General features: G+C 45.2%; 1 protein-coding gene across 3 annotated transcripts in view; it reads right to left on the bottom strand.

Annotated features, from left to right (window-relative positions):
• Positions 1 to 11,285: 11,285 nt before the first annotated feature.
• Positions 11,286 to 25,782, bottom strand: part of LOC140727070 (kelch-like protein 24) — a 69,585-nt gene continuing 55,088 nt past the window's right edge. For all 3 annotated transcript variants that reach the window (XM_073044297.1, XM_073044295.1, XM_073044298.1), the window contains exons 4-7: positions 25,032 to 25,150; positions 19,200 to 19,388; positions 16,131 to 16,319; positions 11,286 to 14,463 (exon numbers count right to left, since the gene is read on the bottom strand). In XM_073044297.1, coding sequence (XP_072900398.1) covers positions 14,275 to 14,463; positions 16,131 to 16,319; positions 19,200 to 19,388; positions 25,032 to 25,150 — 686 coding nt within the window. In that variant the 3' untranslated portion in view covers positions 11,286 to 14,274. The remainder of the gene's footprint in view (positions 14,464 to 16,130; positions 16,320 to 19,199; positions 19,389 to 25,031; positions 25,151 to 25,782) is intronic.

The raw sequence follows: 25,782 nt of genomic DNA, 5'->3' as shown, positions 1-25,782 counted from the left end.
ACAAAATGCGCTGGAGGAACTCAGGGAGGAACTCAGAATAAATAGTTATTGACTCGGCCCGAAATGTCGGCTTTGTTCCTCAAGATGCTGCCTGACCTGTCGAGTTCCTCCAGAATTGTTTTGTGTGTGTGTGTGTGTGTGTGTGTGTGTGTGTGTGTGTGTGTGTGTGTGTGTGTGTGTGTGTGTGTGTGTGTGTGTGTGTGTGTGTGTGTGTGTGTGTGTGTGAGTGAGTGAGTGAGTGAGTGAGTGAGTGAGTGAGTGAGTGAGTGAGTGAGTGTGTGTGTGTGTGTGTGTGTGTGTGTGTGTGTGTGTGTGTGTGTGTGTGTGTGTGTGTGTGTGTGTGTGTTGCTTTGATTTCCAACATCTGCAAAATCTCTTGTGTTTACGGAAAATAGAGCCCCCCTCCCCACCCTAGTCTGTCAGGGTCGACGATGGATGTTGCGCCCCAGCTGTCTGCGTGATATGCAAGCCGGGGCCGTGCGAAATGGCGAGCAAGCTGTTGCCCGTGCCGCAGATACCCCTCTCCTCAGACCGGTACTGTCCGGCACCAGCAGCGTCTCAGGAGTTGCCAGTCAACGCTGAATTCAGTGTAGGACTCCAGCTCCGGAATTTTCCTCGGGGTTTACCCCCGATGCCTTCCCCTTCGAGTGGGTATAGCCGCAAAGCAGCAGAGGTTTGAAATCAGAGTTTTCCTTCTCCGAGATGAGCTGCCAACCATGGCTGATATGCCCCATCTGCCCCAAGCGACTGGTTTTTAAGGCGCCGGTAACCTGTGGTTGCCCCTTTTCCTCTCAGTGGAAACAGTTCCATCGGGCTTAGTAACTAAACTATACGTGAAGGCCAGGAGCTGGACTTAGCTGTCAGAGGCTATTGAGACCACTGGGAGCATTTAATAGTAGTGGGAGCTTATCCCTCTTACCACCCTGGGCTATAACAAACGTCTGGAACCACGGAGAATGTAACAATGTGAACAATACCACCACCTGCAGGCAACACACGGAATAGCAACGCCGTGTAGATTGCATTGAATATATTGAATATAGCGCAGCGCATCAACAGTCCAATCGGTTTGTGCCGAGCATGATACCGAATTAAACTAAATCCCTTCTGCCTGCACACCTCTCCATTACCTACATGCGTTTCGCTTACAGTCTCTTGACCATTGTGCATTTATGGTGAGGGGGTAATTTCAAAGGAGATGTGAGGGGCAAGTTTTTTCCCCCGCACAGAGAGTGGTGGGTGCCTGTGTGGAGTTCGGGTTTACACCAAACATAGCATTCAGTCTGATGGCCAAAAACCTTAAGTTTGGTTTCATCAGACCATAACCTTTTTCCAGCTGTGTCTCCCATTGGCTAGACACAGCTGGAAAAAGGTTATGGTCTGATGAAACCAAACTTAAGGTTTTTGGCCATCAGACTGAATGCTATGTTTGGTGTAAACCCGAACTCCACACAGGCACCCACCACTCTCTGTGCGGGGGAAAAAACCCACAGGTTTCATGTCAGTTTTTTTCAACAGTGGCTTTCTCTTTGCCACTCTCCCATAAAGCTGTGACTGGTGAAGCACCCGGGCAACAGATGTTGTACGCACAGTCTCTCCCATCTCAGCCACTGAAGCTCTTAACTCCTCCAGAGTCATCATAGCTTTCTTGGTGGCCTCCCTCACTAGTCCCCTTCTTGCACGGTCACTCAGTTTTTGAGGATGGCCTGCTCTAGCCAGATTTACAGCTGTGCCATATTCTTTCCATTTCTTGATGATTGACTCCAAGGGATATTCAGTGACTTGGAAATTCACTGGTAAAATGAATGCAGCAAAATACAGGGAAATCCCTGGGGGGAAACCTGATGCAGTCTGCAAGAGAACTGCAACTTGGGAGAAGATTTGTTTTCCAGCAAGACAGTGACCCCAAGCATAAAGCCAAATCTACACAGGAATGGCTTAAAAACAACACAGTTAATGACCTGGAGTTGCCAAGTCAGAGTCCAGACCTCAATCCAACTGAGAATTTATGGCTGGACTTGAAAAAGACTCTTCACTCACGATCCCCATGCAATCTGACAGAGCTTGAGCAATTTTGTAAAGAAGAATGGGGAAAAATTGTAGTGTCCAGATGTGCAAAGCTGATAGGGACCTATCCACACAGACTCAGGCTGTAATTGCTGCCTAAGCTGCGTCTACTGAATACTGACTTGAAGGGGTTGATATGATAGCCTTCCTCACTGTCCACTACACCCCCAATCTTAGTGTCATCCATAACTTTGCTGTTCCAGTTAACAACATTATCATCCAGCTCATTGATACAGATGACAAACAACAATGGACCCAGCACCAATCCCTACAGCACTCCACTAGTCACAGGCTTCCAGTCAGAGAGGCAACCATCTACTACCACTCTCCGGCTTCTCCCACTAAGCCAATGTCTAATCCAATTTACTACCTCATCTTGAATGCCATGTGTCTGAATTTTCTTGACTAACCTCCCATGCAGGACCTTGTCAAAAGCCTTGCTAAAGTCCATGTAAATAACATCCACTGCCTTGCCTTCATCCACTTTCTTGGTAACTTCCTCAAAAAGTTCTATAAGACCACAAGACTTAGGAGCAGAATTAGGCCATTCAGCCCATTGAGTCTGCCATCATGGCTGATCCCTGATCCCACTCAACCCCATAAGATTGGTAAGATATAACCTGCTACCCACAAAGTCATGCTGGCTATCTATAACCAGTCCATGTCCATCCATATACTCATATCTAGTCTTTTAGAGTACCTTCCAAAAACTTTCCCACTACTGATGGCAGACTCACTGGCCTTTAATTTCCTGCTTTATGTTTGGAGCCTTTCTTAATAAGTGGAACAGCATGGGCTATTCTCCAATCATCCGTAGCTCATCAGTCACTAAGGATGATTTAAATATACCTGCTAGGGCTCCTGTTCTCAGTTTCTGCACGCCTTCCACAGAGTCTGAGGAAACCCCTTGTCAGGCTCTGGGGATTTATCCACCCTGATTTACCTCAGAACAGCAAGCACCTCCTCCTCTGTAATCTGTACAGGGTCCGTGAAGTTGGTGCTGCTTTGCCTCACTTCTGTAGACTCTGTGTCCATCTCCTGAGTAAATACCGATTAAAAAAAATAATTTAAGCTTTCTTTTTGGCTCTGTGCATGGATTACCATTCTGATCTTCCAGAGGACCAATGTTGTTCCTTACAACCCTTTTGCTCTTAACATATCTGTAGAACTGCTTAGGGTTCTCCTTCACCTTGTCTGCTAGGGCAACCTCATGCCTTCTTTTAGCCCTCCTGATTTCTTTCTTAAGTGTTCTCTTGTGTTTCTTATTCTCCATGAGCACCTCATTTGTTCCTACCTGTCTATATCTGCCATACTCCTTTTTTTCTTAACCATGGCCTCAATATCTCTTGAAAACCAAGATACCCTACACTTGGTAACTTTACCATTTATTCTGAAAGGCACATATGAGCTTTGTACTCTCAAAGTGTCACTTTTGAAGGCTTCTCACTTACCAAATACAACTTTGCCAGAAAACAGCCTGTCCTAATCCACAATTGCCAGATCATTTCTGGTACCATCAAAATTATCCTTTCCCCAATTTAGGATCTCAACCTGCGGACCAGACCTATCTCTTTGCATATTTACTTTGAAACTAATGGCACTATGATCACTGCATGCAAAGTGTTCCCCAACACAGACTTCTGTCACCTGCCCCGTCTCATTGCCTAATAGCAGATCAAGAATTGTGCACTCTGTCATTGGAACTTCTACATACTTATGATGGAAACATTCCTGAACACATTTGACAAACTCTTTCCCATCCAGTTCTTTTACAGTATGGGAGTCCCAGTCAAAATGTGAAACGTTAAAATCACCTAGCATAACAACCTTATGTTCCTTGCAATAGTCTGCGATCTCTCTACAAATTTGTTCCTCTAATTCCCACAGACTGTTTAGTGGCCTGTGCTATAGCCCATTAAAGTGGTCATACCTTTCTTATTTCTCAGTTCCACCTATAACACTAGATGAGTTTTCCAGTCTGCCTGACTCTGACATTTCACGCATCTATCCTCTCCGCCCATGAAATGGTCTCCTCTCATTAATACCATCAGGGAGGAGGCACAGGAGCCTGAAGACACACTCACAGTGTTTTAGGAGCAGCTTCTTCCCCTCCACCATCAGATTTATGAATGATTGATAAGCACCACCTCATGTTACGCGGGGGCGACAGAGGAGAACCCAAGTGTAGGACACTGGCACGTCCACTCAGTTGGGGAGGCTGGCGTAGACCTGAACGTAGAGCAGGAAACCAGCGGGATCTTGACAAGGAGACGGGATTCACAGGGACTCTCTAGAAACTAGAGCGGAATTTAGAATTACCGGTTCTAATCGGAACAGGGAACGAAGTATCACACAAGAATTGACCAACGAACTGGCAACCTGTGATAGGGTCGTCCTCGTTTTCATTTCCCAGTCTCTGATTGAAAGCCAGATGTACGGTAATTGGGTAACTGGCAGCAATTGACTGAAATTGGGGCATGATCAGGGAGAAAGGAGTGTTAAAGGGGAACGGCCAACCGGAACCATGACTCCTCACTATTTTGCTCCTTTTTTGTTCTACTAGTACTGTATATATTTCCCACTGTAACCGGCAGCTGTCCTTTTGTGTATTGTACTGGACTGCTGCTGAAACTTTACGACATTTGTCAGTGATAATAAACCTGATCCTGACTCTGATTTTGAAAAGTGAGTGGCAGACCAGACAGACACAAAAAGGGGTGTGGGGAAAATAGAGAGAGGAGAGGGAGAAAGGGCATAGGAAGTGGGGGGGTTTAGGAAGAGGGAGGGTGAGGGTGAGAGGGAGGGGAGAAGGAGAGGAAGGGGGAGAGGGACAGGGAGAAGAAGAGGGAGGGGAGAAGGAGAGGAAGGGGGAGAGGGACAGGGAGAAGAAGAGGGAGGGGAGAAGGAGAGGAAGAGAAAGAGGGAGAGATTCCTAGTTACTTCTCTGCTTTCCACTATTTCCTTCCTGTTGTAATGGATTATCCCGGGTAATTTCTCTGGCTATTCTTCTAGGGAAGGGGGAGGACACAGATCATTAGGGTTTAGGATTCACCACGGCATCTCCCCAAACCACTGGGGTCCCCAGCTTTGGTGCTGAATAATCTACAGAGATTGTTAGCAAGATACTGCTCATGGGTTTCCATAGAAACCCAGGCCTGTAGGCCGGTGCTCAAAGAGAAGAGCTGGGCCAGACTTTAATTGATGCCAGGAGGTGGAGTTGTTGACAGATGGTATATTAGCTTTTTACCCCTTGGAGACCAGCCCTGGGAAAGCGGTTCACGTATAATTAACAGGCTCCACTCTCCTGTGACTAGACTCTGAAAGAGAAAGTGTGCAGGGGTTGTGGCTAGGCCCAAATGGCGATAGAATTTTGATTAAAGCAGTAGTCTTCAAGCTGTCAGAATATTAGAAAGATAAATGAGGGAGCATGAAGCTTAGTCTAATATTTAATTCTAAGCCTCTCATTTCATAGTTTGCTCTCTGACAGGGTCAAGGAGTCACTCCTAGTCAGTCTCTGACCAAACTTGCGGAGAGAGGTTTAGAGGGGTGGGCTGGGGGTGTCACTCTGTTACCTTTGATATCTATGAGTGGAGAAGTGGCAGATGGAGCTTAATCCAGACAACTGAGAGACATTACAGTTTGGGAGGTCAAATGCAGAAGGGAAACTTATGCTTTGTAACGCCTAAACATAAACGAACTGAAAGAAAAACATGTACTCTTTGATTTTACTTTTAGCAAGACGTGTACATATGACGAAGTGGCTTTTCCGTACTTTTATATATAACATGTAATGAATTATGTAAACAACAAAGATTTAATCTAACAATATACAAATACACAACAGAAACTAGACTGCAACCTCTGATTCAGATTTAGATTTGAACATACAATGTACGTATGATAAATTGAGGTTACCACAGTAATGTCGTGGTTAGCCCAACACCAAGGTGGCTGGAGTTCAGAGTTCAATTCCACTGCCATCTGTAAGGAATTTGTATGCTCTCCCTGTGACTACATGGGTTTCCTCTGGATTCTCCGGTTTCTTCCCACAGTACGTAGACATACCAGTTGGTAGGTTAATTGGTCATTGTAAATTGCCCTGTGATTAGGCTGAGGCTAATTAGGTGAGTCCAACACGAGGACCACAACCTTGTTGTGGTCGGGAGGCTTGTGTGCCTCAATGACCCGGAGAGCTATGTTAGCTGGAATCAGCGCTTTATGCTTTGGTTTTTGGTAGGGTCGCCCGTGCCTAAGTGGTCAAAGGGCCAGACTAAGACTGCGCCAGGTTTGGGGGGGCAGGGGTCAGCTCAGGGCTAACAGCCCTGACGGGTTAAAAAAAGGCATTGAAGAACCCTTAGGTATCTCTGTGACTGTATGGACAGAGATGGAGGACCTTCATTGCCTGAAATGCCAGCAGCGTAAAGGGCAGTAAGTAAATAACTAGGTGGGTTGCCGGGCAGCATGACTCATTGGGCTGGAAGGGCCTGTTCCACGCTGTATATGTAGACCAAAAAATTTAACTAAATACAGTGAAATGCATCATTTGGGTTAATCGTGCTGGCGGCAGCTCTGAAGTGTCACCACTCATGCCAGCGAGATAGCTTGGCAGAACAACACAGGACACAACAAAACAGAACATACCAGGTGACAAAGCAACGACAGCAAAACTCCCTCCCACCCACCCACCCACATGCGCAGTCCTCTAAACCCCAGAACAGGTCGTCATCTTTGGCCTCCAGTGAACTTGAGGATTCACAGACACTGGGCCTTCAGCTTCCACAGCAAACGTGCAGAGACTGGCAGACGTGGGGCTTTGGCCATCAGGGTCTAGGAAGCATTGACCTACCGAGAAATCTTGGAGTACACATCTGTATCTCATGCACTGGTCATGCGGTTTGGTAGAAGAAATAGTACCTAGACTATTTTCTTAAATGGGGTGCCAATTCAAAAATCAGAGGTGCAAAGGGACTTGGGAGCCCTTGTGCAAGATTCCCTAAAGGTTAACTTTCAGTTTGAGTCAGTGGTGAGTAAAGCAATTGCAATGTTAGCATTCATTTTGAGAGGATTAGAATATAAAAGCAAGGATGAAACGCTGAGGCTTTATAAGGCATTGGTCAGACCACACTTGGAGTATTGAGAGCAGTTTCGGGACCTTAACCTAAGAAAGGATGTGGTGGCGTTGGAGAAGGTCTAGAGGAGGTTCACGAGAATAATCCCAGGATTGAAAGAGTTAACGTATGAGGAGTGTTTGATGGCTCTAGGCCTGTGCTTGTTGGAGTTTAGAAGAATGATGGGGGTATCTCATTCAATCCTATTGAAAATTGAAAGGTCTAACTAGTGTGGACGTGGAGAAGATGTATCTTATAGTGGGGCAGCGTAGGACCAGAGGGCGCAGCCTCTGACTACAAGGGTGTCCCTTTAAAATAGAGATGAGCAGGAATTTCTTTAGCCAGAGCCTGGTGAATCTGTGGAATTGTCACAGACGGTTGTAGAGGCCAAGTCATTCGGAATATTTAAAGTGGAAGTTGATAGGTTCTTGATTAGTGAGGGTGTCATAGTTTATGAGGAGAAGGCGGGAGAATGGAGTTGAGAGGGATAAATCAGCCATTGTTGAATGGTGAAGCAGACTCGATGGGCTGAATGGCCTAATTCTGCTTCTATGTGTTATCTCCCTGAAAGCGGATAGAGTGGTATTGAAGGCTGACAAAACGCTTGCCTTGATTAGTTTGGCAATATGTATAAAAATTAGGCCTATCAGTGAGTTGCTTATTGGCAGAGAAGCTGAAGGAGCAGATCGTGCTGCTGCCCACTGCAGAGAGGCGTTGATGGGTGAAGGCAGCGTGCAGTCTGAGAGGTGAGTGATTGCCTTCATCGCTTTTCTTGTGATTGCAAGACCCTGTCGGACATTGGTAATGTGGAATGCTGCAAGTCCAATACACCGTTTTATTGGCGAAAGCTGGAAGGGGCGGGTGGTGGAGGAGCTGTATGGCCTCAGTCGTAGCGAGGAGTAGGCCTCATTCCACTGTGCCCCAGGAGAGAACTGTCAGAATCGGTGCGCTCCACTTCAGGCAGTGCCGAGTGTTCACTTGGCAGATGTGTTCAACTGCAGACTGCTGTAACATTTGTGGACTCAGGAACTTGGGCTTTTTTTTCCCTGATTGTATTTTACTGCTGTCTTATACGTGCAATGTGTGCCTTGTGAATGACTGTTCATACTGCGTTTTTCACCTTGATCCCAGAGTAACACTGTTTCATTTGGCTGTATCCATGGGGATACATGTATGGTTGAATGACAATTAAACTTGAACTTGAAAACAAACCAACAACAGCAAGACACCCACCCACCAACCATCACACACATAGACAGGCCTCTAACCTCCAGTCCTTGGGCCTAGACTCACAGATACCTGACGAAGAACTTCCAAACCGTGGCCAGGACTCTCACACCCAACCTTTTGGCTTGTCGACTTTGGTCTTCAATATTTGGGCTTCTTACTTCTTGACTCTCCACGTTCTGGACTTAAACCTCCAGATCACTGAGCCAGGATCTGCCAAACATGGATTTGTCCGTCAGGCTCAGCTTCCAGACTAGCGCTCCAGTGACCTGAGGGGATGCACTTGTATAAAAACTAGGGTTGGCCACCCTTCGAGTATTGTGTGTAGTTCTGAACACCACATTTCAGGAAGACCAGTCCATCTCTGCATTTTATTAATGCCCATTGTAACCATGTTCACAGGGAGAACATACAAACTCCTTACATGGAGCAGAAAATTGCGCTGGGGTCAATGGCACTGTAATAGCACAACACTAACCACTACGCTACCGAGCACCCTCAGTTCTGGTCACCCCATTACAGGAAGGGGGACGTACAAACTCCTTACAGACAGCAGCGGAGATCAGGATTCAATTGATCTGTGAGGCAGCAGACCTACTGACTGTCCTGGTGCATTGCTCAATAACTAGACTAGATTTCTGCAAGGCCCTTATTACTGGCCTTCCAAAGCAATCCTTTGACAAACTTCAACTCTTTTAGAACGCTGCTGCTAGACTTTTAACCAAAACCAGCATGTGGGAGCAGATCCCTCCCATCCTAGCTACTCCGCATTGGCTTCCTGTATCTTTTAGAATTGATTTTAAATTCTCTAACTTGTTTTTAAAGCTCTTAATGATCTGAAACCAGAGTAAATCACAGAATTGCTTTTGTTTTCTAATCCTATTCAAGCTCTCAGATCTTCTTCTGCCAGTCTCTTAAAATTTAAATAATCTCCCTCAAAAGATAATTGGCAGCTCAGATTTTTTTGAATTACGTTCCTAAACTGTGGAACTCAATACCTAAAGCTACAAGGGATGCAGAGTCAGTTGTCACTTTTAAACGCCAGCTCAAAACCTATTCATTTAACCTTGCTTTTAACCAACATCTTTTTGTCTTTTATGTGGTATGTGATTTCAGGCTTTTGTATCTTCTGGCAGATGGGACAGGGAGAAGAAGGAATGTCTGTGGTTGGTGGGGTTGATAGGATATCAGGAATTAACCAAAGTTATTAAGAGGTCTGGGGAAAGTTTGGGGTCCCAGCTCAATGAGGGTTTGACCAGCCTCCCCCGTTTCCTTTATTACAGAAGAGGTTCACCAGGATGCTGCCTGGATTAGAGAGTATTGGCTGTCTGGAGTGTTTGGACAAACTTGGATGGTTTTCCCTGGAGTGATGGAGGCTGCGGGGAGACCTGATAGAATTTTTCCAAGATGATGAGAGGGGTCGATAGCCTGTACCTTTTACCCAAGGCTCATGATGTCTAATACCAGAGGGCATGCTTTTAAGATGAGAGAGGGTGGGTTCAAAAAAGATGTGTGGGGCAAGTTATTTGTTTTTTAGACATAGAAGTTGGCTGGAATTAGCTGCCATGGGTGGTGATGGAGGCATTAAAGAGGCCCTTCGATAGGCAATATGAATATGCAGGGAAAGGAGGGATATGGACATCTGTAGGCAGATGGGATTAGTTTATCTTGGCAACATGTTCAGACTCGATGGGCCAAAGGGCCTGTACCTGTGCTGTTCTGTGGGGTCTAAATCCAAGTACAATTGTACTTGACCTGTTTCCAGATAGCTAGAACAATCTATTCATTTCCATTTGGGAGGTAATACACATTATCACTCGTATCTCAGGCACCATCTGCTCTTTGAGGACATTCTGTGGCAAGGAATCCCACCGACAGAGTTTGTTCTCTCCAAACTCCAGTGCCAGACCCAATCCTCTCTGGACGCCAATCTACCTCATTATAACTCAGACTAATACGTTGCGTGGCTCCTGCAGGGAGGTACCTATAAGAAAGTGGCCACTGAGTGCATGTTTGTGGTCTTCTGCTCCGGTAGCACATCCGCTTCAAGGATTGACATATTTTGTGTTCAGAGATGCCTCTTCTGAACACCATTGTTGTAACACAGGGTTATTTGACTTGCTTGAATCAGCCTAACCATTCTCCTCTGAACTCTCTCATTAACAAGGTATTTTCACCCGCAGAGCTAACAATCACTGGATGTATGTTTTTTTTGTTTTTCACACCATTCTCTGTAAACTCTAGAGACTGTTGTGCATGAAAATCACAGTTCAGCAGGTCCTGAGATACTCAAACCACCCTGTCTGACACCAATAATCATTCCACAGTCAAAGACACCTTGATCACATTTCTTCCCAATTCTGATATTTGGTCTGACCCTCTTGACCATGTCTGCATGCTTTTATGCATTGAGTTGCTACCACGTGATTGGCTGATTAGATATTTGCTTTAATGAGCAGATGTACAGGTGTACCTAATAATGTGGCCACTGAATGTAGAGCACTACAGAATAGAAGTAGGCTCTTTGGCACATCTAGTCCATTCTGAATTATTATTCTGCCTAGTCCCATTGACCTGCACCCAGACATAGCCCTCCATACCCCTCCCATCCAAGCTTCTCCTAAGTACTGAAATCTGCATACACCTCTTCCACACTCTGAGTGAGGAAGTTCCCCCTCAGGTTCCCCTTAAACATTTTGCATTTCACCCTTAACCCTTGAGCTCCAGTTCTCGTCTCAGCCAACCTCGGTGGGGAAACACCTGCTTGAATCTTCCCTGTCTATAATCTTCATCATTCTGTATGTCTATCATAGACTTCAGAGGAATTTAAGTTCTTTCTTGGCGAACTAATTTCATTCCGAGCCATTGTAAAGAGGACAGTGCTAAACATAGAAAAGTTTTATTTGGCCCTGAATATACATTAATTAACAGATTATATAATCTACATTGCTTAAACATTACAACAGAAAGCTCACAACAATAACACAATTAACAAAGACGTTGCTTAATTCTAACTCTACTATCAACAACATCAAAGAAAATAAGGCTCAGTGTCTTGGCTCAGTGGGTTAGACAGCTGGGTATGATCCAGAAGGTTGTGGGTTCAAGTCCCTCTCTGCAAATGCTTTCCCAGAAACATCAACTGAAGGATGTGGAAATTTAGAGAGAGTGCAGAGGACATTTACCAAGATGCTGCCTAGATTAGAGAGCTTGTCTTATGAGGGTCGGTTAAGCAAGCTGGTGTTTTCATTTCTCTGAGTTGGAGTCCAAAGTTGCAGCTCAGAGCATGGATCAAGAGCCTGGAGCTGAAACACGGAGCTGGGGAACATTTCTACAACCCTCGCTGTTTAACCACAATCTCTAGTCTATCCAATCAGAGGGGAAACAGGTTCATGTATTTTAGTTGGGATAAGAGAGTAAGAAATAGAACATGTTGGTGAAAGACTTTGATTCATTCATTATTTGTGGTCTAGCTGAAGGCTGAGAAAGGATCAATCTTGCTAGACCAGGGGTTCCCAACATTTTTGATACCATGGACTAATGCCATTAAGCAAGGGGTCAGTGGACCCCAGGATGGAAACCCCTGTGAGCTCGACTGACCTCTCACCTAGACTAATGTGGAATGAAGATAATCATAAGATATAGGAGCACGACTAGGCCTTTCAACCCAGTGAGTCCGCTCCGCCATTCCATCACGGCTGATTTATTATCCTTCTCAACTCTATCCTCCAGTCTTCTCTCCGTAACTCCTTACACTCTCTCAGCCAAAAACATCAACTTTTTATTCTTTTCCATAGATGCTGCCTGACTGCTAAGTTCCTCCAGCACTTTGCATGTGTCACTCTGGATTTCCAACATCTGCAGCATCTCTTGCACTTACATACCTATCAATACTTGTAGAATTTGTTGATCTTTTTGCATGTTAGTCACCTCTCAACCATCAGGCTCTTGAACCAGAGGGGATAAATTACACTCGTCCCATCACTGAACTGTCCCTGCAGCCTTTGGACTCACTATCTGATGTTCTCATTAAGGAAGGTACAGGAACCTCAGGACCTACACCACCAGGTCCAGGAACAGTTATTATCCCTCAAGCATCAGGCTCTTGCAGTAAAAGCTTCACTAAACTTCACTCAGCCCAATACTAATCTGTCCCCACAACCCACACACTCACTTTCAAGGATTCTTCATCTCATGTTCAATAGTCATTGCTTGCTTACTTATTTATTTGTTTGTTTGTTTATTTATCTATCTATCTATCTTAGTATTTGTAGTTTGTTGTCTTTTGCACTCTGGTTGCTTCTCTGACCTGCTGGGTACGGTCTTGCAGTGATTCTACTGTGTTTCGTGTATTTTCTGTAATTGCCCACAAGAAAATGAATCTCAGGGTTATATAGTGACACATACATACTTCGATAATAAATTTACTTTGAACCTCTGCTTTAAATATACTCATTGACTTGGCCTCCATTACTGTTCATGGCAATGAATTCCATAAACTCACTACCCTCTGGCTAAAGCTGAGAGAGTGTTAGTTAGGCAACACACAGAAAGTGCTGGAGGAACTCAGCAGGTCAGGCAGCATCCATGGAAAAGAGTAAACAGTTGATGTTTCAGGCTGATACCCTTCATCGGGAGGGGAAGAGCATTAGGCAAGTTCTAGCACACAGAGCCAATATTCACAATAAAAAATAACTTCACATTCCAGGATTAATGAGCAGGCAGGTATTAAATCAAGGTTAACAATAGTTGAAGACATTTCACAGCTTTGAGTATAAGCAGAAGACACTCCTGAAACATTCTATGCTAGTGAGGTATAACACTTTCCCTTTAAGAACCTTTACCTTTAAGTGCTTTGGGTGATAATGGTCAGTTGGTCACAGTGAGACCACATCACCCCCAGTGATGGAAACTGAACAGGTGAATGTAGAATATGATGTAACATTTAAGATTTGTTAAGGCACAGCAGATGGGCACGTTATGGTTACTGGGGCATTGTTGAGGAATGAGTACACCTCATGAATCTCCCGTCAGCCGAGCAGGTGCACGTGGAGGTACAGAAGACAGTGTGTCCATGCTTGAAGAAGCATTTCATTCTGGGTCCCACTCACCCATCGCCTTAAGTGTTCACTCCTTCTCCGCCAGTGCACGGTGCCGGAAATGTGTACGATCGATGCAGTAACTACCAACAGCCTCTCCCAAGCCCAGAACGCCACTGACCAGGTTTGGAAGTGCCATTCTCAGTGTTTTGCACACAGATCAGGGGGGTGGGGGACTTCCCTGAAGAAATGGATTTCTCTCAGGGAGCTGAGAGATGTTGAACATCAAATCCAGTGGACATCCCATTCTTGGATACATTTGTGCCTACATTTTCTAAACTCCAAGAGAATTGGAGATGCGGTGCAAATGGGGGGGGAGGGCCAATTTTCTGCTGCTGCTGGTTGTGTGTCAGCGGGGCGTGGTTTTGGGGTTCTGATGTTACTGTCATTTATTCTTTGGGCTTTCTTGTTTCGTGGATGCCTGAGAAAAGTTAGAATTTCAGGTTGTATACTGTATATATTCTCTGATATTATGTTGAACCATTTAGAGATCGGTTAGCTGGAGTCAGTGTTCAATGACAGTACAAGAGGGAGTAGTGAGCTTGGACTTGTTAGACAGGGAATTTTCTACAGTCAGGGCCCCTCAGGATGGATTAGGAGAAGAGGAAATAGTAAGTTACTCATGGGAACAGTGCATTCTCCATTTTGTGACAAAAGAACCCTTCTGACAGGCTGGCTTGTAACAGGTTAGGGAAAGGATCTTATCTGGCATCTCATCTGACAGCCAGTGTTGGGCGTGTCCTCAGAAAACCTGTGTGCAGAGGACGAGTCCTTCATTGCCTCACACGCTGGTGGATGGTGACACATCCGTGATAGCTGATGCAGCGCGGCATGTTGGACAAATGGCTCATCTTGCCCGAGACGGGGTCGATGCAGAGAACTCGGTCCGTGCCTTCTGCCAAAGCATCCTTCCCTCCCAGGACATAGATCATGCCACCGCAGACCGTCAGTCCACTGTTCTCCTGTGTACCACAGAAAGAAGAGATCAATTTTTTTAATCTATTGTCACCCAACCTTCCCACACCGTCACGGGAGAATATACTGACTGGTTGCGTCATGGCCTGGTATGGAAACACCAATGCCCTTGAACAGAAAAGTGAAGTTTAAAGAAAAATTTTTACCAGTCAACAGTACATCGCTGTACACAACCCCAAGTTTCATTTCCCTGTGGGCATATACAGTAAATTCAAGAATCAACGAAAGATTGCATCTAACAGGAGGAACTAACGACCAGTGTGTGTAACGCATTGTAATGGCTTCTCTGTAATGTTTACTGCTGAGGTAATGGTTTCTCTGTAGCAGCAAAGTTTGGGTTATGGCTGGAGATAACAGGACTGTGGTATGCATGTTAGCCAATCACGATTTGGTGCTCTGTTGTGTGAATCTGGAGGGAGAGTTTCACAGCTTTTGCTGGGGAGAGATGAGCAGAGAAGACGTGAATGGAGAGATTGCTTGTATTTGCACAGTAAAGGACAATTACTGTGCAAATACAAACAAAAAAGCCTACAAAAAGTAGTGGATACAGCCCAAACCATTGCAGGAAAAGCCCTCCCCACCATTGAGCACATCTACAAGGGGCACTCTTGCAAGAAAGTAGCATCCAGTATCAAGGAACCCCGCCATCCAAGCCATGCTCCCTTCTCACCACTGCCATCGGGCAGGAGGTACAGGAGCCTCAGGACCCACACCACCAATTTCAGGAACAGTTATTACCCTCTCAACCATCAGGCTCCTGAACCAGCGTGGATAACTTCACTCACCCCAACACTGAACTGATTCCGCAACCTATGGACTCACTTTCAAGGACTCTACAATCCATGTTCTCAATATTTTTTGTTTATTTATTTACTGTTATTATTATGTCTTTTATCTTTTTTATATTTGCACATTTTGTTACTTTTTGAACATTGGTTGTTTGTCCATCTTTGTGTACAGTTTTTCATTGATGCTATTGTGTTGCTTTCTATTTACTGTGAATGCTCACGAGAAAATGAATCTCAGGGTAGCATATGGAGGCATAACTGAACTTAGATAATAAATTTACTTTGAACACTTCCCACTTCTTTGTTCCCTCCTGCTTATTACAAAACACATTATGGATGGAAGTAAAACAGAGAGCTATACACGAGGGAAGGGTTAGATTGATATTTGTTCATCTGTTATGTGCTGTGTTGTATGACATAGGCAGTCATGGTTTTTCCAGGACCACGTTTGTTCTTGGCAGATTTTTCTATAGAAGTGATTTGCCATTGCCTTCTTCTGGGCAGTGTCTTTACAAGACGGGTGACCCCAGCCGTTATCAATACTCTTCAGAGATTGTCTGCCTGGTGTCAGTGGTCACATAACCAGGACTTGTGATAAGCACCACCTGCTCGTACGACCATCCACCACCTGCTCCCAGGGCTTCATGTGACCCTAACTGAGTGCTAAGTAGGTACTACACCTTGCCCAATAATGATCTGCAGGCTAGCAGAGGGAAAGAGCACCTTACACATACTTTAGCAGAGAGGCATCTCCACCCCTTATAATAGGTTAAAAGGTTGAGACAACATCATGGGCCGATGGGCCTGTATTGTGCTGACTGTTCTATTTACCTCTAAATTGGTTTGATCAGTCTTGGTGAACTTACCAGAGGTCCCGGAATATCGGTCAGCACTGTCCAGATGTCCTGCTTTGGGTCGTACTTGTACACCGAGTCCATCAGCCCTCCCATAACATAGAATGAATCATTCAGGCTCACTGCATTGATGCACCTTTGAGCAAAAGGAGTAGACGTCGTAAAGGTCCATTCGTCCTTCAGGGGGTCGTAGCTTTGTACCTACAAAAGGAACACATGGAATACGTTCAAAAGGAATGTATGGTGTATCTGGATTTGATAAGGATCCTCAAGGTAGTCAACAGGCATAGCATTCAGGAGGTGTGGATACAAAATGGCTTGCCCACAGAAGGCAAGGGGTGGTAACAGATATAGAGTGGATGTGTAGGGGGTGGTTCCTATAATGAGGGAGTCTGGGACCAGAGGGCACACCTCAGAATAGAGGGTGCCCATTTAGAACAGAGATAAAAAGATGATTGCTATAACCAGAGGCTGGGGGATCCATGAATCCATTGCCTTATTTAAAGATTAAAGATTAACCTTATGGTTCATCTATAGCATGTATGGTATGTTTTCTTTTAGTGGGGGGGGGGGGGAGTCTAAGACCAGAGGGCGCAGCCTCAGAATAGAAAGACGTCCTTTTAGAACGGAGATGAGGAAGAATTTCTTTGGCCAGAGGGTGGAGAATCTGTGAAATTCATTGCCACAAAAGGCTGGAGAGATCAAGTCACTGGGTATATTTAAAGCAGAGGTTTTTGATGTCAAACGTTACAGGGCGAAGGCAGGCAGATGGTGTTGAGAGGGATAACAACTCAGCCATGATGGAGTAGTGAAGCAAACTCGTGGGCCGATTTCTATACTGTCATGGAGAGTTTTCTTCTTGGGGCTTGCTGACTAATGGTGCTCCACGGCGATCTGTTCTGAGACCTCTGCTCTTTGTCATCTTTACAAATAACTTGGATGAGGAAGCGGAAGGGTGGGTTAGTAAGTTTGTAGATGATATGGAGGGTGGTGGAGTTTTGGATGGTGTAGAAGGTTGTCGTAGGTTACGGGAGGATGCAGTGCTGGGCTGAGAGTGGCGGACGGAGCTCAATCGGAAAAGGGTGAAGTCATTCACTTCCCAAGGTTGAATTTGAAGGGAGGGCACAGGGATAATGGCAGGATTCATCACGGTGTGGAGGGATGATAATGATATAGTGGTAAGCATGACTCCTTTCCAGTTTGTTGTCCCAGGTTCAATTCCCGACCATTGCAGGCTGCGGAGTTTAAGGGTGGAATGGTGGCGTACCGGTTAGTGTAATATTTCACAGCACCAGCTGTACGATCAGGGTTCAATTCCTATCTCTGTCTTTCTGGAGTTTGTACATTCTCCCTGTGACCACATGGGTCTCCTCCAAGTGCTTCTGTTTCCTTCCACATTCCGAAGACGTACGGGTTAGGGTTGGTGAGATGCGGGCATGCTATGCTGGTGGGCTGCCCTCAGCAGGTTCACGATCCAAAAAGACACGTTTCACGGTACGTTTAGATGTTTCTATGTACAGGCGACAAATAAAGCTAATCTTTACCCAACTAACACGACTGTCTTTTCCCCAGTGCTGGCGAGTCCAAAACAAGAGGACACAGGTATGAGATGAGAAGGGAGAGGTTTAAAAGAAACCCGAGAGGTAACACCTTTACACAGAGTGTGTCTGTAAGTGGTTGAGGCAGGTACAACTGTACCACTTCAGAGGCATTTGGAACAGATTTACGAAAGGGAGGGGCAGGGAGGGTTGTTGGCTGAAGACGGACAACCAGAACAAGCAGGGTCAGAACAGACTAGTTGGCTTTAAAGGTCTGTCTCCGTGGCTGACGATTTGAACATTACAAGTTGAAAGCCAAAATGTCCATTTAGAATGTTAAACCAGCATAGGACTGATACAATGCAGGGTGGGGGAATAGGAAGCATAATGAAACAAGAGCGCTCGAGGAGTACCAGCATTAGAGCTAGGATAATAGCATGTGGGTAGTGAGACGTTGGATTTAGGAGATTCAGTTCAATGGTAAGGAAGGCAAATCCAATGTTAGTGTTCACTTTCAGAGGACTGGCAATATTAGAGCAAAGATGTAACGATGAGGCTGTATAAGGCATGGGTCAGACCGTAGTTGGAGTATTGCAAACGGTTTTAGGCCCCTTGTGTAAGAAAAGATATGCTGGCATTAGAGAGGATCCAGAGAAAGTTCAAGAGAATTATCCCAGGAATGAAAGGGTTAATGTATGTCGAGCATTTGATGGCTCTGGGCCATCAATATTGAAAGGCTTAGATAGAGTGGATGTGAAGAGGATGTTTCCTGTAGAGGAGGAGTTGAGGACCAGAGGACATGACTGCAGGAAATTGCTGGAGGAACTCAGCAGGTCATGCAGCCTCTATGAAGGGGAATAAACAGTCTACATTGCAGGCTGAGACCCTTCATCAGGAATGTAAAGGAGGAGGGAAGACACAGAATAAGCTGGGAGGGGAGGGGAAGGAGTATAAGCTGGAAGGCCAAACCACAAACAAGAGAACATCTGCAGATGTGGGTAATCCGAGCAACATATACAAAATGCTGGAGAAATGCAGCAGGTCAGGCAGCATCTATGGATAAGAATAAATGGTCAACAACATCGGTACTCATCCCGAAATGTCGACTGTTTTCTCTTCTCCGTAGACGCTGCCTGGCCTGCTCAGTTCCTCCAGCATTTGTGTGTGTTGCTTAAGCGGGAAGGCCAGAGCTGAAGCCAAGAGGTTGGGGGTAGAGGGGATGAAGTGAGAAGCTGGGAGGTGATAGGTGGAAAAGGTAAAGGGCTGGAGAAGAAGGAATCTGACAGGAGAGGAGAGTGGACCACGGGAAAAAGGGAAGGAGGAATGGCACCAGGTGATAGGAGGGTGAGGAGAAGAGAAGTTGTAAGTGGGAAGTCATGGTGGGGAATGGAAGAAGAGGGAAGGATGAGGGGGTAAAACTTCACACTCCATTCTTAGCTTGAGCCTCTTCCTCATTGGTCCCTCCCAGAATTGTATCCATACCGAGATCATAGAAGGAGGAGTTCCCGAATACTGGATTTTGAAGGGAAGGCTTGTGTCTTACCTTGTTGGAATTCAGTTTATCAGTGAGCGCTCCGCCAATGACGTGGACCTTGTTTAAACAGGCGGTTACTGCCGCTGAGCTGACAGCTTCCAGTAAAGGAGCCCGGTATTTCCAACAGTTCAAGGTAGCGTTGTAGCATTCGACGCTGGACATCCTGCTGAATCCATTAAAACCGCCCACAGCATAGATCTGTACAGTTAGAGAGACAGGCAAAGTTCAACATATACACGTCACCATATACCACCCTGGAATTCATTTTCCAGTGGACATACTCAATAAATCTATAGAATAATAACCGTAACAGAATCGGTGAAAGACCACCCAACTAGGGAGTTCAACCAGACTGCAGAAGACAAAAAACTGTGCAAATACAGAAGAAGAAATATTAATAATAAATAAATAAGCAATAAATACCAAGAACCTGAGATGAACAGTCTTTGAAAGTGAGTCCACTGGTTGTGGGAACAGTTCCGTGATGGGGCAAGTGAAGTCGAGTGGACTAATCCCCTTTAGTTCAAGAATCTGATGGTTGAACTGTTCCTGAGCCTGGTGGTGAGAGTCCTGAGGCTCCTGTACCTTCTTCCTGATGGCAGCAACAACAGAAAAGCACGGTCTGGGTGGTGGGGGACCCTGATGATGGACGCTGCTTTCCTGTAACAGTGTTTCATGTAGATTGGCTCAATGGTTGGGAGTTTAGTATTGGTGTGCGGGAAGTCATCCTCTCTGGTTTAGGAGCCTGACAGCTGAAGGCTAATAACTACTCCTGAACCTGGTGGTGTGGAACCTAAGGCTTCAGTACCTCCTTCCTGTTGGTAGCAGAGAGAAGACAGCATGGGCTGAAAGGTGGGGGTCCTCAATGAAGGATACAGCTTTCCTGGGACAGTGCTTCAGGCTCAGACGCCACTTTCCTCCCTCTTCTAGGACACGGAGCCAAACTTGCAGATTAATTTCTGGGAAGGTACAACGTATTTAATCTTAACCTTCCCCGTCGACCACAATTGTTAGCGATATAAACAAGGAGATTCTGCAGGCGCTGGAAATCCAGAGCAGCACACGCAAAAAGCAGGAGGAACTCAGCAGGTCGGGCAGCATCTTTTAGGGGAATGAGCAGTTGACTTTTCAGGCTGACACCCCTCATCAGAAATAGAAAGGAAGGGGACAGAAGCCAGAGTAATGTGGGGGTGGGAGGGGGAACTGCTTCTTCTAAGCTGTGCGGCGGTAACTGAAATGCTCCCGCGCACATAGCCTTTGTTGCCACCCAGCTGGAACTGGACGCAGCTAGAAAAAGTTACAAGACATGAATGATTTTCTTTGTGGCACTGTATTCCATTATTACCTTCAATTAAAATCAGAAGCATCTTATTTTTCGATTTTCATTCTAAATATTCATGGTATGCATGTTACATTTAAAGTACATTTAAAGTGCCGTGCAGTTTTCCGGCTGAGTAAAAATTTCCTGCTCAGAGCAATGGTTGGTTTGCACAGCTGTGAAGAAATTAGAGGGAACGCTGGGGGGAGGGAAGGAGTACAAGCTGGCGAGAACAGGTGAGGGGGAAGGGGTGATGAACTGAGGAGCTGGGAGGTGATAGGTGGAAAAAGCAAAGGGCTGAAGAAGAAGTAGTAATTGTTGCCAATTAGTAGCTTGAAGAAAGTGGCCTTCTTCAGGGAGGGCACCAAGTCGAGGCGTTGGGAGGCCATACTTGAAGAATCGTGAATAATTTCAGACACCTTGTTTACCTATTTATTTGTTTGTTTAGCGATACATCACGGAACAGGCCCTTCCAGGCCAGTAAGCCACACTGCCCAGCAACCCACCTATTTAACACTCGCCTAGTTTGTTCATTTGTTATGTGCCTTTTTGTCATGTGATGTAGGCGATCATGGTCTTTCCATGACCTTGATTGTTCTTGGGAAATTTTTCCACAGAGGTGGTTTGCCATTGGCTTCTCCTGAGTAGTGTCTTTACAAAACAGGTGACCCCAGCCATAATCAATGCTCTTCAGAGATTGTCTGCCTGGCGTCAGACATCGCATAACCATAGCCTAATTATAGGGCAATTTATAATGACCAATTAACCTACTAACTGGTACTTACGTGAACTGTGGGAGGAAACTGGAGCACCTGGAGGAAACCTACATGCACATGGGAAAAAACATACAAACTTTCTTACAGAGGACACCGGAACTGAACTCCAGACTCCGACGTCCTGAGCTGTTAAAGGACCATGTTAACCACCATAGTACCGCGGTGCCCCAACACGTGTCATTGGAAAGATGTGATTAACTGGAAAGAGTGCAGAAAAGATTTATGAAGATTTTACCAGGATAACAGCACCTGAGTTATCGGGAGAGGCTGGCCCAGCAAGGCCTTTATTCCTTAGGATGTAGGAATATGAAACTGACAGAGAAGTTTAAAATGATGAGAAGCACACACAAGGTGGACAAATAACCATCTTCTTCCTCAGCTAGGGGAGACTAAAACTCAGGGACACTGGCTTGGCATCAGAGGGAAAAGATTTCAAAAGGACCTCAGGAGCAACTTTGTCACCAAGAGGGTGCTGAGTATATGGAATGAACGGCCAGAATAAGTGGTTGAGGTAACTACAATACCATCATTTAAAGAGCACTTGGAATGGTACATGGAGGGGAGGTCTTCGAGAAATATGGGCTGAATGCAGGAAACTGGAACTGGGTGAGCACGAAGGGTTCAAGGGCTCATTGGGCCGAAGGGCCTGTATATGTTCTGTTTCACTTTATCACTCGAAGTTTATTGCCATGGGCATACATACCCAAGGTGTATGTTCCATTTCTGAGAAAGGGTTAAGGTTGTACAGGTCGGTTCAGGAACAGAATGGTTGAAGGGAAGTAGCTGTACAATACAAAACATTCAGATCATATACGTCGTCACAACTCAATCTAAAGCACAGGTATAGTAATAATCAATCAGAAATAAGCTCTACAGTTGTCTAGGGGTAATGTAGATATATATCGTTTACTGGATATTTAAAAGACTTTTTGCGGTCACTGCAGTTCCACCAGCCGCCGTCGGTTGTGGTGTCGCATTGGTGCACTTTTGTTAGAAAGAGAGAGAGAGAGAGATGTCATTAAACAGCTTCACCTGCCCGGGTCCCTACGGAGCACCGCCGTGGAATCAGAAGAGCAGGCTTCCCGGTTGTTAGTTAAAAGCGATTGTCCGTGATTCCATCCACAGACTCCCGATCCGGAGTCTAACGCACGTGGCTTCCTTCAGAATGGCGTCCCGCTCTGACGGGAAGCACTATCGTGTTTTCTTCGTGTGTCTCCTTGGTGCGTCTGGCGCCCCGCCTCGGCAGCCCACCATTTATCTGGACTGGCAGGGTTGTAGATGTCCATCAGGGTAGGGGGGCGAGGCAATTCTTCCCCCATCACCCATCTCACATTGCCCTGAGATTTTGCACGTAGGCCAATTCCTTATCCCACAAAGGTGTCTCCCAAGACAATGGCTATGTCCGAGGCTTTTGTCTTGTTGAGCGACCAGCCCACTTTGCCTGAGGGCTTTACACGTGGTTTTCATGAGACAATAGTCAAAGAGTCGCTTTATTCTGCTTCCCTGGGGAACGTGGTCTTCAGCATGTCTCCCTCTCTCTCTTGGGTCATTTGACCCCCCCTTGACTAGGGCCCTTGCGAATCTCACAAAGGAGGGGGCTGGGGTCATAACAATCTGGACTGTTATTATTTTACCTTATTCTACCTCAATGCACCGTGTAACAACTTAAACCGTTTGAACAGCATTCAAGGTGAGCTTTTTACTGCATTTTGGTACATCGGACAATAATAAGCCAAACAAAACAATCACTTCCCCCCCCCCCCCCGCCCAAATTCCTGTACAGATGCTGCTCGACCTGCAAAGTTCTCCCAGCAGATTGTTTCTGATTTCAGCTTGATGCTCTTTGTTTGAAGCTGATCCCTTCAGTTTCTATCATTCCGTGACCTTAAACATCTCACATAACTCACATGCACTCTCACTGGCCACTTTATTTGGTACCTCCTGGATGATAAGATGGACACTTTTGCTGCTGCTGTAGCCCATCCACTTCAACAGTTCAACATGTTGTGAGTGCTGAGATGCTCTTCTGCACACCACTGCTGTGACGTGTGGTTATTTCAGTTACTGTCACCTTGAACCAGTCTGGTCATTATCCTCTCACCTCTCTCATTAGCAAGGTGTTTTCACCTACAGAACTGTCACTCACAGATGTTTTTTTCTTTGCTTTTCACAATATTCTCTGTAAATTTTAGGAACCATTATGCATGAAAATCCCAGGAGATCAACAGTTTATACTTAAACCACACTGTCTGCCACCAATGATCGTCCCACTGTCAAAGTCACTTAGATCACATTTCTTCCTCATTCTGATATTTGGTCTGAACAACAGCAGAACGTCTTGACCACGTCTGCATGCTTTTGTGCATTGAGTTGCTGCCACATGATTGGCTGATTAGATATTTGCATGAGCAGGTGTACAGGTGTATCTAATAAAGTGTGTGTCAAAGTCAAAGTAAGTTTACAATTAAAGTACGTGTCACCATGTACAACCCTGAGGTTCACTTCCTTGCAGTAATTTACAGGAAAATAAAGAAATACAGTAGAATTTAAGTAAAACTATAAAGACTGCCAAACAACCAACATGCAAAAGATGTCAAATTGTACAAAATACAATATAAAAAATAATGCCGAGACGAGTTGTAGAGCATGCAGGTTGTGGAATCAGGTCAGAGTTGAAAAAATGAAGTTATCCACGCTAGTTTGAAAGCAAAATGCTTGTAGCATAGTAACTCTTTCCAAACCTCGTAGCTCCTGCCTGGTGGTAGCAGTGAGAAGAGAGCATGACCTGGATAGTGGTGAGGTCTTGATGACGAACAGTGGCAGTTTTACTGTGGCAGTGCTCCCTGCAGATGTGCTCAATGGTAGGAAGGGCTTTGCCTGTGATGGACTGGACTGTATCCACCACTTTCTGTAGACCTTTCCGTTCCTGGGCATGGGGGTTTCCACACCAGGTCGCAATGCGAGCACGATAAAAAAAAAGCTGACTGCAATTTATACAAGACCTCATGACAGCTGGAGGAGAATGAGGGGAGATTTGATACAGGTATACAAAATTACGAAGGATAAAGACAGGGTAAAAGCAAGCAGGCTTTTTCCATTGACGCTGGGTGAGACTAGAACCAGAGGTCATGGGTTAAGGGTGAAAAGTGAAATATTTAAGGGGAACCTGCGGGATAGCTTCAGTCAGAGGGTGAAGCAAATGTGGAATGAGGAGCCAGCAGAAGTGGTGGATGCCATTTCAATTGGAACGTTTAAGTTTGGACAGGTCTATTGAAGGGTTATGGTCCAGGTACAGGTCGATGTGAGTTGGCAACATAATAGTTTGGCATAGAGTAGATGGAATGAAGGGCCTATTTCTGTACTATAGTGCTCTATGAAAAATAAAAAATCTCCTTGAGCTGGTGGTACGTGTCCTCAAACGTCTGCATCTTCTGCCCGATGGGGGAGGGGGCAGAGAGAGAATGACCAGGGTGGGCAGGGTTGGGGGGGGGGTCTTATTGTGGATGCTCTGATATTTTAAATGGAAATTCCATTATGAAGATGATAAAAACTGAGAGGAATTCCATGATGAGGGTCGTGAAAACTCAGGAACTCCATGAAGAAGACTGCGAAAAATCAGGGGTGGGTAAATCGAACCGCGATACAAACTGGCCACAGTCCATCTAACCAACGGGATGGATGCTTCTTTGATGCAGAGATGGGGTGGCCACCAGTTACGCCAATACCATGCAAGTTGAAGAGTCCTACCTTGCCGTGTAGGGCTACCATCTTATGCCTATATCTTCCTTTATTCAGAGGTGCCACTCTCAGCCAGACATTGAGGAGGGAATTATACATCCACACGTCCTTGCTGTACAAATGTCCACCTGAATATTCCAAAAAAAAACTATGTTGGAATTGCAAATGGTTTATTGGCAGTTAATCTGATTAACGATTCTAGTTCTCACCCCAGCCCTCTCTAACTATTACCTCCTTCACTTCACCTTAAAAACTTTAAACCACTTTTTATAATGCTGTTTACATTGTAAATAATGCTGGTTTTTATGCATCTGTGCATATTTTATTCCATATCCATACTTGAACTTCTAACTTATTTTACACTATATAATTGGTGAATGTTGCTGTGTTTTATTGCATGTTCTGATGTGGGATACAAATTACAATGCGAGATAGAAAAGGTATTTTTTAAAAAGGGCAATGATACGATAGTCATGGGGGATTTCAATATGCAGATAGATTGGGAAAAAACTATGTTGGTGCTGGATCCCAGGAGAGATTTTGCAGAATGCCTTTTTTAGAGAAGCTTATCATTTAACTCTCTAGGGAAAGGCAATTCTGGATTGGATGTTGTGTAATGAACCAGAATTGATTGGGGAGCTTAAGGTACATTTAGGAGGCCGTGATTATAATATGATGAAAGTCACCCTGCAATTTCAGAAAAAGTAGATAAAGTCAGATCTATCAGTATTGCAGCGCAGTAAAGGGAATTACAGAGATA

Source organism: Hemitrygon akajei, chromosome 4, assembly GCF_048418815.1.
Source record: "Hemitrygon akajei chromosome 4, sHemAka1.3, whole genome shotgun sequence".
Taxonomy (NCBI): Eukaryota; Metazoa; Chordata; class Chondrichthyes; order Myliobatiformes; family Dasyatidae; genus Hemitrygon; species Hemitrygon akajei.
Note: the sequence above shows the minus strand (reverse complement) of the source record. Positions and strands in the feature narration are given on the sequence as shown.